This window comes from Cololabis saira, chromosome 15, assembly GCF_033807715.1.
Source record: "Cololabis saira isolate AMF1-May2022 chromosome 15, fColSai1.1, whole genome shotgun sequence".
NCBI lineage: Eukaryota > Metazoa > Chordata > Actinopteri > Beloniformes > Belonidae > Cololabis > Cololabis saira.
Genome location: NC_084601.1, coordinates 6682029 through 6694589, shown reverse-complemented (window position 1 = coordinate 6694589; position 12561 = coordinate 6682029). Strand labels below are relative to the sequence as shown.

The 12561-nt window shown below is 37.3% G+C and overlaps 2 protein-coding genes across 3 annotated transcripts in view; one reads left to right on the top strand and one right to left on the bottom strand.

Annotated features, from left to right (window-relative positions):
- The first annotated feature begins 508 nt into the window (after positions 1-508).
- LOC133461398 (protein C1orf43 homolog) lies at positions 509-6835 on the top strand. The gene is made up of 7 exons (XM_061742290.1): positions 509-846; positions 922-1023; positions 2012-2117; positions 4020-4073; positions 4680-4846; positions 4978-5036; positions 6169-6835. Exons 1-7 carry the CDS (start codon positions 778-780, stop codon positions 6374-6376), a joined length of 765 nt encoding a protein of 254 aa, XP_061598274.1. The 5' UTR covers positions 509-777; the 3' UTR covers positions 6377-6835.
- A 1741-nt stretch (positions 6836-8576) lies between these two features.
- The window catches only part of tuft1b (tuftelin 1b), a 30998-nt gene continuing 27013 nt past the window's right edge, over positions 8577-12561 (bottom strand). The window contains exons 8-12 of one of the 2 annotated variants that reach the window (XM_061741790.1): positions 11068-11285; positions 9998-10103; positions 9718-9801; positions 9082-9170; positions 8577-8974 (exon numbers count right to left, since the gene is read on the bottom strand). In XM_061741790.1, coding sequence (XP_061597774.1) covers positions 8902-8974; positions 9082-9170; positions 9718-9801; positions 9998-10103; positions 11068-11285 — 570 coding nt within the window. In that variant the 3' untranslated portion in view covers positions 8577-8901. The remainder of the gene's footprint in view (positions 8975-9081; positions 9171-9717; positions 9802-9997; positions 10104-11067; positions 11286-12561) is intronic. The other variant, XM_061741791.1, reaches the window with a different exon arrangement.

Sequence of the window (12561 nt, the reverse complement as noted above, 5' to 3'; positions counted from 1 at the left end):
AGGTCAAACAAGACAGGGAATTTGACTTGGTTATTTTCGCTCAATGTACAGTAAATAGACAAATGGCTCTTTTTAATATATATATATATATATACAATTTAAAAAAGTTAAAGGTGCAGCATTATGAGGTAGATATGCTTATTGAAAGGTGCATTGTTACAGCATACGATTGTGGTTATTATTATTGCACAGTGATTGATTACTATGTATATAATATTATTATTAATAATAATAATATTTTTTATTTTTCTTTAGTTTTTTATTATTGCTGTTGATATATTTTTATTTTTATTTTTGAAAATCTAAAAACTTTTGATTGATTGATGCACATCATCGCTCGAACGGTAATACTATTACCGTAATAGTAGATCTAATCCTCGGTAGAGAAAACATAAAAGCAAAGATAAACATACAACCTACCTATAAAAACATCCTACAGGTATTCCCACTTAACGTAGGCAAACAAGATTCGCATTTGCTCTTTTATTACGACCATTACGGTAATTGCAGAGCTCAAAAACAATCAGCCCTGGTCGCAGGACTAAACTGCGTAATATCATCCATGATGTTGATGAACATGGACAATAGTTACAGCTCGGCAGCTGCTTAGTTGAATCTGGTCCGAATGCATGTTTTAAAACCTGCACTGATGTGAAGAGTTTGCAGTTTAGTGGTGATTGTTTGCAGAAGTGAAGCCTCTGCTGCAGCTAAGCTACTGTAGCCACATGATGATAATAATAGCCAGCTAGCCCGACGATCCGCGGATAAAAGTGCTCGATGACAGACATGGCAGACTCGTCTTTGTCTGGGGTCAATGTTGTTCTGGTCATGGCCTACGGGAGTCTGGTAAGTCAGCGCTGGTTACATCTTGTATACCTTTGTGGATCCAGGAAACCTGCTCATGTGTGTCTCTGCGTGCAGGTGTTCGTGCTTCTGTTCATCTTTGTCAAAAGGCAAATCATGCGGTTTGCGATGAGATCCCGCCGGGGACCGCATGTCCCTATCGGACACAACGCGCCCAAGGTAAAGACACCACTCACTGGGACATGTTTTCTTTTAATATTATTTGTTCTTTTGTATTGCACCAATAACCACAACAAATGCCTTGTGTGTGTGTGAAACTACTGGGCAATGAACTTGTTTCTGATTCTGATACTACTTGTGTTATGAGAGAGCACTGTGAATGGTATGTGTTCTGCCAATCTTTGCTACCTGCCGAGAAATGCTACTTTGTGGTTTTGCGCATGCGCACATTCGATTTCCAAAGTTTGATTGCCACACCAATCATTTCTTTTACAATGTAAAATTGATAATATGGGATGTTGAGTATTTGATCCTTCAAAATACCCTACCCATGGCATGAATTGCATTACACTTTGTGAACATTACACGATAAAGAGGAAAAAAAACAACAATTCTATGGCTTTATGGCTGTATAATAAGCAACTGTAGCCACCCGTGTACAATAAACCTGTCTCTTTGTAAGTGCAATAACCACTAAATACCTCACGTGTTTTTGAAAATATTTGTAAATATTTTGTAAATATTATCCGTTTTTTTGGTGTTTACTATTTTTTTTTCTCTTGTACATACTCTTTTTTCTACTTTTTATATTGCTCTTTTTTATTATTTAACTATTTATTGGTTATTTGAAATATAGAAATAACTTATTTCTATTTTAAATTTTTTGTATAAAGCGTGTGTGTGTTTTGGCTGCTGCACGACTGAATTGCTCCTCTGGGAGATCAATAAAGTCTTCTATTCTATTCTATTCTTTATTTGATATTCATTCAGTCATTGGCCTTTATTTAACCAGGCAGGTCATTAAGAACATTCTTATTTACAATGACGGCATGGCAAGAGACAAGGACCACTTGGGGGGAAAGGAAGTGGTTTAGGGAGTAAAACAGTAAAATTGTAGCTCTACAAAGGTAGAAAACCATTAGGGAGCATTTTTTGGCAAAGCAGCAGAAATTGGCAGAACATATGTCCTGTTTATGTTCATGTCCAGGGTTTGAGGGAGGACATTGACTACAGGCTGTCCAAGGTGCAGGAGATCTGCTTCGAGCCTCGTCTGCTGTCGGAGGGGGACGACAGGCTCAGTCGGGGGTCACTGTGTAAGTTATTATTCTTTTCCAGTGGTATCTGTAAAGTGTATATTATTTTCTTTATGTAACCAGTAGCTAAACCAGAAATCTGGGAGTGGTTCTGGACTCAGACCTGAATTTTAACTGTCACATTTAGGAGTGGGACGATTCGGGTAACTCACGATTCAATACTATGGCGATATGTGGCCCATGATAGCGATAATATCACGATACACAATATCTATGATATTCAATATATTGTAAGAAATTTCATCAACGATATATCACGATATGTGTGACTGAAAAAGAAAAAATACCCATAAAAAGGAAAACGTCTGTAGTTATGCATTTATTCAATGCCAAAGCTTCATACAATGTACAAAGAAAGTGCATTTGTATAGAGCGTCACTGCCTGCTAGGCTTATAAATGTAAACACTGTACAGCTGGACACATTGAAGTGCATGAACATTAATAACATGTCTTATATAAACCAGGACAGAGCACTGCTTTGTTTCTAACACTGAAAAGTCAGTAAGCAACTTAATTTTGCATAGTACCTCACTAGTCTTGTAAATGTAAACACTGTACAGCTGGACAAATTGAAGTGCATGAACAATAGTGCAGTGAAAACCACGTAAATCCATTATGTGTGTTGTAATAAAATATCGATATTTGCCGTCAGTTTATCGATTATTTATTGCGACAGAAAGCGCAACAATATATTGCAATATCGATTTTTTCCCCCACCACTAGTCACATTAAGAGTAGTGAAGTCAGCCTATTGTCACTTTGTTGGAGAGAAAACACTCAGTGATCTGAAGAAAGAGGCTGAGACTTAACTTATTTCTTGCAAGGGTAGCACACTAGTTGTAAACTACAACTAGCCTGCACCCAGCAGGGTTTATTTATTACACACAGAAAGTGGGTGTAGAATTATAGCTGTACAATCAGAAAAGGTGTGGTGTTGACCAGAGCATCATTCAGCATCATTCATGAGATAAAGGAAGGTCATATTACATGCACATAGTTGATTATTAATCAGGAAGTAAGTGTGGTATGGACCACAGCATCATTCAGAAGATAAAGAAAGGTTTAATAGAAGCTGGCCTACTCCAGTAGCAGCAGCCTGGACCAGTGGATTAACAATCAGGACGTCTTGACATGAGCATATTTTCCTTCTAACACACCTAACAACATATCTAGGATTAAATGACTGATGTTTCAGCAGGACTTGTAAGAACTTGTCCATGCTTTTATCTTCAGTAGCCTGGACTACTGTAACTGTTCTCACGGGTCTCGCTAAAAAATCCATTAAACAGCTGCAGTTAGTTCAGAACACTGTTGCAGAGTCCTCATAAGACCAAGAGAGTAGACCTTATAACTCCAGTTCTTAGATCTTTACACTGGTATTCTATCTGTCACAGAATAGATGTTAAAATCCTGCTGTTGGTTTATAAATCTCTGAATAGTTTAGAGCCAAACTATGATCTCCTGGTCCGTTATGAACCAACAGGAACCTCCAGGTCGTCAGGGTCACGCCTACTTTCTGAACCCAGAGTTAGAACCAAACACGAGGCAAAGTTCAGCTTTTCTGCTCCTCAGCTGTAGAACAAACCCCCAGAATGCACCAGGGCTGCTGAAATGCTCCATTGTTTTAAGTCAAGGTTGAAAACCTTTTTATCTACTGCTGCATTTCAGTAATCCACCATAATGTACTGCATCCTTTTATTTCTTGCATCATATTTGTTTTATTCTTTTTAATTTATGTCTGCCTGTCTTTAATTCTGCTCTTTCATTTTTTTTCTGCATTAAAAAAACGTTATAATGTAAAGCACTTTGAATAGTCTTGTACGTGAAATGTTCTATACAAATACACTTCTCTTGCCTTGTAATGTAACATGTGATATATGTTTTCTTTTTATGTTTTAAAGGTTGCTATAACTATTTGTATAGAATGAAAGCACTGGATGCTATCCGTGACTCTGGTGAGATTTCAGATTTTCTTCTTTTTTTTTTTCAATGATGTTTTATGGTTTAATGTCTGTTTACTGTCTTTATGACAGTGAAGCTTCTGATGAACAAACTTGTACAGGACTGTCTCAGAAAATTAGAATATTGTGATAAAGTTATTTATTTACTGTAATGGAATTAAAAAAACAAAAATGTCATACATTCTGGATTCATTACAAATCAACTGAAATATTGCAAGCCTTTTATTATTTTAATATTGCTGATTATGGTTTACAGTTTAAGATTAAGATTCCCAGAATATTCTAATTGTTTGAGATAGGATATTTGAGTTTTCTTAAACTCTAAGCCATGATCAGCAATATTAAAATAATAAAATGCTTGCAATATTTCAGTTGATTTGTAATGAATCCAGAATGTATGACATTTTTGTTTTTGTAATTGCATTACAGAAAATCACAATATTCTAATTTTCTGAGACAGTCCTGTATCTTTAATCGTAATTAACAACAATTCTTCAGTATTCTCTTCTCGCACTCTTGATGTGCAGTCACTCAGTCTCCTTGTGAAAGACTGGAGTTTTATTTTTTTCAACCTTTTGTTCCTTCCTCTCTGGATTTCAGGAATTCCCCTGCAGGAGATAAGCTGCAGTCCCAGTGCGTTTACGGGACGCAGCTTCAGGAACTGGCTGCTGGAGCTGCGAAATTCCCACTCTCTGATCAAGAGCAGTCGCAGTGCGCTCATCGACTGCTTGCTTGAAGGGTACGACAGCGCTCGCCACGGAACTGGGGTGGGTAAAAGAGGTTCATGTCTAACAAGATCGCTGATCATGGGAAAAAACAAAGAAAAAGATTGACAATTGTGTGAAAGTTGTTGTCAACTGTTGTAATATAACCATCTTGAATTAACCACTTGTTTTAGGTATTCGGGGAGGCTGAGTTTCTGGAATACCAACAAGCTCTCAATGAACTTGCTGATGTGTAAGTACCACTGTTCCAAACTTTTTAAAATTGGAAGTTTTGAAGTCAAGTTAAGCTTAATCACACTGACTAGCCAGATCAAGTTTAGATTTGTTTTTTAATAGCTATAATAGTTAATATCACATGATTTGTGCAGTCCCCCCTGTCGTAAAGTTTAAGGCCCAGTCCCAATCCCCCCTAGTCCTACTTTTCAGTCCTACCCCTAAATTTTGCACGTTCCCGTGAGAGTAGTGGTGTCCCAATTCCTCTTTGCATGTAGGGGTAGTGGGCATAACGAGGGCTAGTGTGTATGAATCTAGCCCTTCACAGCGAGGGATTTCAGATGCTGACTCACCGACCGAGGGCCTGAGAAAATTTCCCAGAATGCTTTACGTCATCATTTGCAGACTGAATCAAACAAAAAAACATGGCTGACATTTCTAATTTTTAGTGAATAAAATCAATATTTTGAGTTAGTTTCTGCATAAAAATGCATTTTGATTACATTTCTACCTAGAAATATATATTTTACTTTCATAATATTCACTCAGTGAATGTACATAATCACTCGCTTGGTCGTTGTTGCGTTGTATCTTCAGATCTCGCCAGAATAAAGGCTGATTTGTGGTTCCGCGTTACACCAACGCAGACCCTACGGCGTAGGTCACGCAGCGCGTCACCGCGTAACCTACGCCGTAGGCTCTGCGTTGATTTAACGCGGAACCATAAGTCGCCGGCAGCTCTTCTCATCCCGAAAACATCGGAGCAAATTTCTTAACAGGCGTTATTTGGATAAACTGAGCCCAGGTTTGGGATCTCAACGGTTACTTTTACGCCTGAAAAAATATTAAAACTTAATAAAGTGGCATATTAACAGCGCTACAGCGGAAATTAAAACAGCTTTTAGCTCTGGGCTTCCTGATATGGTGTGACGTATGTGCAAACGTAACTACACAGTCGCTTACGTACCCGAACGTTAACCACGCAGTGACGTAGCAAGTGGTGTCACAATCCCTAGGGAAGATTACAAGGACCCTACCTATTTTTAGGGTGAAGTGGTAGTGGGTGAGGGCTAGTGGTAGAAAGTAGAGTGAACATTGGGATTGGCCCTAAAACGTCTTCTCATACCTCTTTTCTTCTTACTTTCCCTCAGTGTGAAGGCCTATTCCAGCAGCCCCAGTCTGGACCAGTATCACCAGTCTGCAGCCAAAGACCTGACGGCCTCTCCGGTCCGCAGCGCTCCCTCCACCATCCAGGTCACCTATCTGCCTTCCACGGGCCAGCGCAGCAAGAGGCCCAAACACTTCCTGGAGCTCAAGAGCTTCAAAGACAACTATAACACACTGGAGAGCACGTTGTGAAACCACCACAAAGTGTTTGAGCATGAGGACTACACAGTATCAGGTGGAACGGAAAAGTTTCCACCCTATTCTTTTTTTTATTTTTACTTTTTTTTTTAAGATGAGCTTTAAAATTGTCAGTGCAGATAGTTATCGAAGACTAATCAGTACAATTCTTACTGTAGTTCAGCCCTTAAGTGCACATGCCTCGCCAGTAGTCTTGGGTTTTAGTTTGGACCTGACAAATCGTGCTCAGAAGACAAATTTGATTGTGGCCAACTTGGCAAATATTTCATTTTCATTTTTGTACAAACAGTTATTGGTTTTATTTAATATTTCTTTTCAAAAGCCCCAAAGTAAATATGAATTTTAGCTTTTGAAGATTTAAAATATTTATATGAAAAATGATAACTTATTTAATTGTATGATTTGTATTTGTGTGAAAGTTGTACTCCTTTTATGCTTTGACATAAAATCTTTGGACCCTTCTCTTCGTGGTCAGCGTCCTTTACCGATCCACTAGGTGGTGATATAAGATCAGAGTCTCACTGACAACAAGACAGAGCAGGGCTGCAGAAACTACAACGAAAAAGTCACATTACACAGTAGTTTTATTTAGTTTTAAATAAGAATGGAGAACATCTACCACAAAAGGACAGACTTAATGAATATATCTACAATGTTCACAGTCAATTGAAGAAAACCCACAAAGTTCATGCAAACTGCAGAATTTTGCTAATTAAATATGTAACATCTTAACACAAAAAAAATGCTTGTGCAGCACTTGGAGTAAGAAAAAAAAGCATAAAGTATTTTCATATATCACATGAAATACTTCTCCAGTTCTGAACCACTTTCAGAGAAAATATTTAAAACTGAAGTAAATCATGTCTCGACAATGAGACAATGCACTAACTGCATGCCTCCCATTTGCAAAGTGGTGTAAAGCACTGAGGAATTTGACCTTGACCCCCTTAGGGCACTTTATTGGCTAGACTGGGATAGAGAGCTGAAAAAAAAAACGTGATTATTTAGGCAGTCACGTGAAGAAAAAAACTAGTCTTAATTCAAAGGTTTTACACAGGACCTAAACCTAAAATTAATACAACCGCAGGTAATGCAGAAAACATTGCACTATGGGATAAATTATGTTGCATAAACTAAGCCAAGATGCAGAAGCTGTGAGTAATAAACTTAGTACCGGTTTTCCTTTTAACGCTTCCATAGGATTTTTCATGAATTTGAAATCTTTCATAGTTTACTGAGAATTATCATTTACAATTGTAAAACATTCACGGTAGTTTCCAATCCTCTCAGGAGAGGATATGCCGGCAAATTCATGCCAAGTTCAGACCATGCAATAGTAAGAAATACATATCTGCAGGCCTGCAGGTCAGAATGCTCATGATACTGTAAATGACTCAACTATGCCTTGCTAGGAGCGTTTGTCAAGAGAAAACATTTTCTCTCTAATATTGCAGCACAGCTCAAGGTTTTCAAAGTTACATCACAACAAACCATAAAAAGCGTTGGCTTCAGCTCTATTTACAGATGAGACCGAAGTGGAGATAAAGTGATTCTGAACACACCAGCAAATCTGCAACAGAGTGGTTCTAACAAGTTTTGTGATTGATCTGAGATTGTATTGACCTACAAAATACAGAACTTCCTGAGGACCAGATGAGTTTCTGAATTATATTTTAACACTAAAACCTTTTATCGATTGATACAGCTTATTCACATCCTGCACAAGAGAAAATATGAGCTTCACAGGATGCTTCGCTGAACTCTTGCAACTGCCCCTGGATCTTGATGACTTGCTGACACAGTACATCCTGTACAGGCTTGTATCCACGTTTAACATCCAAGAAGTTCAGCCGAATATTTTGAAGTGCACAGACGGTTCTTTCCTTGCGTCCTCTTCAGGATTTCTCCTTCTTCTATTCGGGATCCCTGCCTATACAGGACTGTCTCAGAAAATTAGAATATTGTGATAAAGTCCTTTATTTTCTGTAATGCAAACATGTCATACATTCTGGATTCATTACAAATCAAATTAAATATTGCAAGCCTTTTATTATTTTAATATTGCTGATCATGGCTTACAGCTTAAAAAAAACTCAAATATCCTATCTCAAAAAATTTGAATATTCTGGGAATCTTAATCTTAAACTGTAAACCATAATCAGCAATATTAAAATAATAAAAGGCTTGCAATATTTCAGTTGATTTGTAATAAATCCAGAATGTATGATATTTTTGTTTTTTTAATTGCATTACCGAAAATAAAGAACTTTATCACAATATTCTAATTTTCTGAGACAGTCCTGTATATTCATTTCGACACACTACAGCCAGTTACTGTATCTAGAACCGGTTTGCAAGTAATAGGTAATAACACAAAACTAATGTGCATGAGATATGTACAAAAATTTATTTTTTAAATCAACGAAGATCTAGAAATGTACTGTGTAATATGGATTGTAGTTAAATATTTATTGACAAATTGTTTTCTTTTCTGGTTATGTATTCGGTTGCTGCTTCGCTCAGGATTTGATCTCAATGACTTTAATGAATGGGAGGGCTTTGTTGGTCTGTGTCGTTGGTGTCAGAGGTTTGCTGCACAAAGAGGTAAAATATGATTAATCATTTGAAAATTGCATGGCAAATAAGATCACATTAGAAGTGAATAATGAGAAGCAGTGGAAATGAAGTCATTCATTCACCTGTAAACGATCTCTGGCTTGCTCTCAGATGGGGGTTGAAGGTCCTGGCCTGTTAGGAAGTACTCCATATGGTCATGCATTTCTCTGTTCTGCAAACAGAAAGAAATTAAAGAAATTAACTTGTGTTTCTTGGGTTCACAAGTGCTGTTAGAGTTAACCTTAAAAGGTGAAGTAGGAAATAACTACTGTAAATGTTCTTTCTTGACCAATAACAATAATGTTTCATAATTCTAGTGCCTGATATTTCCAGTTCATAAAAAGCTGAGAGGAATATGCAAGTCTCAAAAATAAGGGAAACATTTAGTTTCAGTTTTTCAGAGGGCAAAGTGGTGGCACAGATGTTCCCTATGGTACCTAATAAAAAGGTATGCAAACACTGGTAAATAGGCAGTTGAATCGCTGGAATATGTTCCCACAAAGACACATAAAGTGTGTGCTTATTTCTTTAGTGGCTAAGAAACATCACTCAAGGGAACTGACCTTTATTATTTTAAAATCTTTAGCCACAAAAAAGGCTTTTGGATAGTAAAATAAATCAGGGAAATAGTAGAGGAAAAAGTAGCAAGAGCAATAGCTATGAAGTCTAAGTAGGAATTCATTCATGCTCTTAAGAAAGATGAATAAGAGGCTGCTGACCTCAGCTTCTAGGAAAGCTACTCTCTCCTCCAGATCCCTGATGAATCGATCCCTCTCTTGAAGGACGGTCCGGGAGTTCTGCAGCTACATAATAGATAACAGAAACATTTAATGGGAGAGTCTCAGAAGAAAACACAACACACTTTTCCAGTCAATGCAGCATTATAACTACATAACAAACTACTTTTGTTTAACCACATCCGCTTCTTATAATCAAATTTAGTCATTAATGGCTTCCTGTGCCGGTGTGTTGGAGCAGCAACTTGTAATAATTACGTACCTGTTCAATCATGTGGCGGACCTTCCTCTGCTGACTCTTCAGCATGTCATCAAGGTGGTGAATCTTTTCTTTCAGCACAGCCAGCTCCTTCTCAAGCTCTCTGCGCCTACAAATAAACATACAAGACAACTATGATTATACTTATATACAGTACTCGAGTTGTAAAAAAAAAAAAATCAGGGGGGATGGTGGATTTGATCATATGGGGACAGATCATTTGTGCTGATTACAAATAATATAATATATTACAAATGATAGCAGTGACCAAAACACCTGCAGAAATACTGCAGGAATGACATAGCAGCAGTTAAATGCAGCCTTCTGTAAGCTTTAAATATCCACTGGGCTTACATCTAATACATCAAAACACAACAATAAAAAACACTTTTCTGAACTTATCAATATGACTCTGTCCTTCACAGGAGAAGTAACATGGATCACTGCAAAAACTCACAATCTTAACAAGAATATTTGTCTTATTTCTAGTTAAAATGTCTCATTTTAGTAAAAAAAAATCTCATTACACTTAAAACAAGACTCATCACTGGAAAAAACAACAATTTTCACCGGTTTCAAGTAGATTTTCACTTAAAATAAGTAGAAAAATCTGTAGATTTTTTTGCTTGTAATAAGAAGATAAATCTTGTCCCACTGGCAGATTTTTCTACTTATTTCAAGTGAAAATTGACTTAAAACAGGTGAAAATGGTCAAATAAGTTATTTTTCTGGTGATGACTCTAAATGTTGAAATAGCAGTAAAACCACATTCATTGATGAAATGACATAAGGGATGGAAAGGGGAGATGGCAGTTTTACTGGGGGGATGATTTTGACTGTTTTTATTTCAGGGGGGAAGCCATCCCCCCTCATCCCCCTCAACTCCAGTACTGACTATATACTGTATAGTAAAAGAAACCTGACCAATTAGGCACAGTACAGGACATATCATTTTGTAATTTTGATCAGTGGATGTTTGTGCCCTATGCTTGAGTAGTTCTTGAAAGAAAGCGGTTACTTGATAATAAAAAGTGACCCAGTGATTCAAAATTTCAGACGGCGTGCACTCTCACCTTTGCTCCTTGTCCTCATCTGTGTCTGCTTTCAGATGCAGCAGCTCCGCCTCCCCTGCAGCCATCTTGTCTTTGAGTATGCCACTCTCCATCTTCAAGCTTCCCAGCAACCTCTGCAGGTCCTCCACCTGCGTACCCCTCTGCTCCGACAGCTGCTCGGCCTTCTGCAGCCGCTCCGACTGCTCGCCAAGACGGCTGCGATACTCATTTGACTCTGCCTGCAAGAGGAGTCATGGAGTGAGACCCGTGTTGTTGTGTGTGATAATATTCATCTGTGGAAGATGCTCTATTAGAAGATGATGGGTGACTTGAGTTTTGTATTGATAGTTTGCAGAGGTGTCAAGTAACGAAGTACAAATACTTCGTTACCTTACTTAAGTAGAAATTTTGGTTATCTATACTTCACTGGAGTAATTATTTTTCAGTCGACTTTTTACTTTTACTCCTTACATTTTCACGCAATTATCTGTACTTTTTACTCCTTACATTTTAAAAACAGCCGCGTTACTCTATTTCATTTCGGCCTTTAAAAAAAAAACTATCCAGTTAAATTGCTCCATCCGGATAGAGTGAATTTGGTTGTGGTTGTTTCAGATGTTCTTGTCCAGTTTTGTTCTTACATCCGTTCCCTCAGATTCCTGCAACTAAACTTGGATGTACATTCCAATAAAGGTTAGGATAAATGATAACATGCCTCTGAAGTTTGACTTTTTGCACCATTACAATACTTATAGGCAACTAGTCATCATATCTCCTGCTCTCTGAAACACATGTTAATGCTCAATAGTACACATATATGCTTCTTTAATATATTTGCATTATACTAAGATACATTCATTTTCAATGGCTTTTGTCCTTAATGGCTTTTTTCCCCCTTACATTACTTTTACTTTTATACTTTAAGTAGTTTTGAAACCAGTACTTTTATACTTTTACTTGAGTAAAAAACTTGAGTTGATACTTCAACTTCTACAGGAGTATTTTTAAACTCTAGTATCTATACTTCTACCTGAGTAATGAATGTGAATACTGAAGACACTTCTGATAGTTTGATAGTTCGATGAAAACATTGTTCACAATGATGATGATGTTAGTTTTGCTTTTCATGAAACAAATCATGATTAACTCTCATCTATATTCAGCATGACTTCACCGGATCATTTTTGAATCAATTTAATTCTGTCAAGTAGTTAATTACCAGATTTCTAGTTTTCTGCCCTGCCTTGCTCACTGGGTAACGTACCAGCTAAACCTAAAACCTAAAAACACGTTTAACACGCCAAGGACATTAAAGATGTTGAATACAGTCCTAGAAAACTATTTGGTTTATAGCTTGAGCAGCAGCAATTCGGGCAAATAAAAGTAAAATTAAAACTGTGGTATATAAATTTGGTATTAGAGATAAGAAAACAAACTAAAATTATAGTGGCGTTAGAGCACTTATTTGATCAACCCCTTCATTGAAGCTGAACCCCCCCAAAAAAAAGAGTAAAA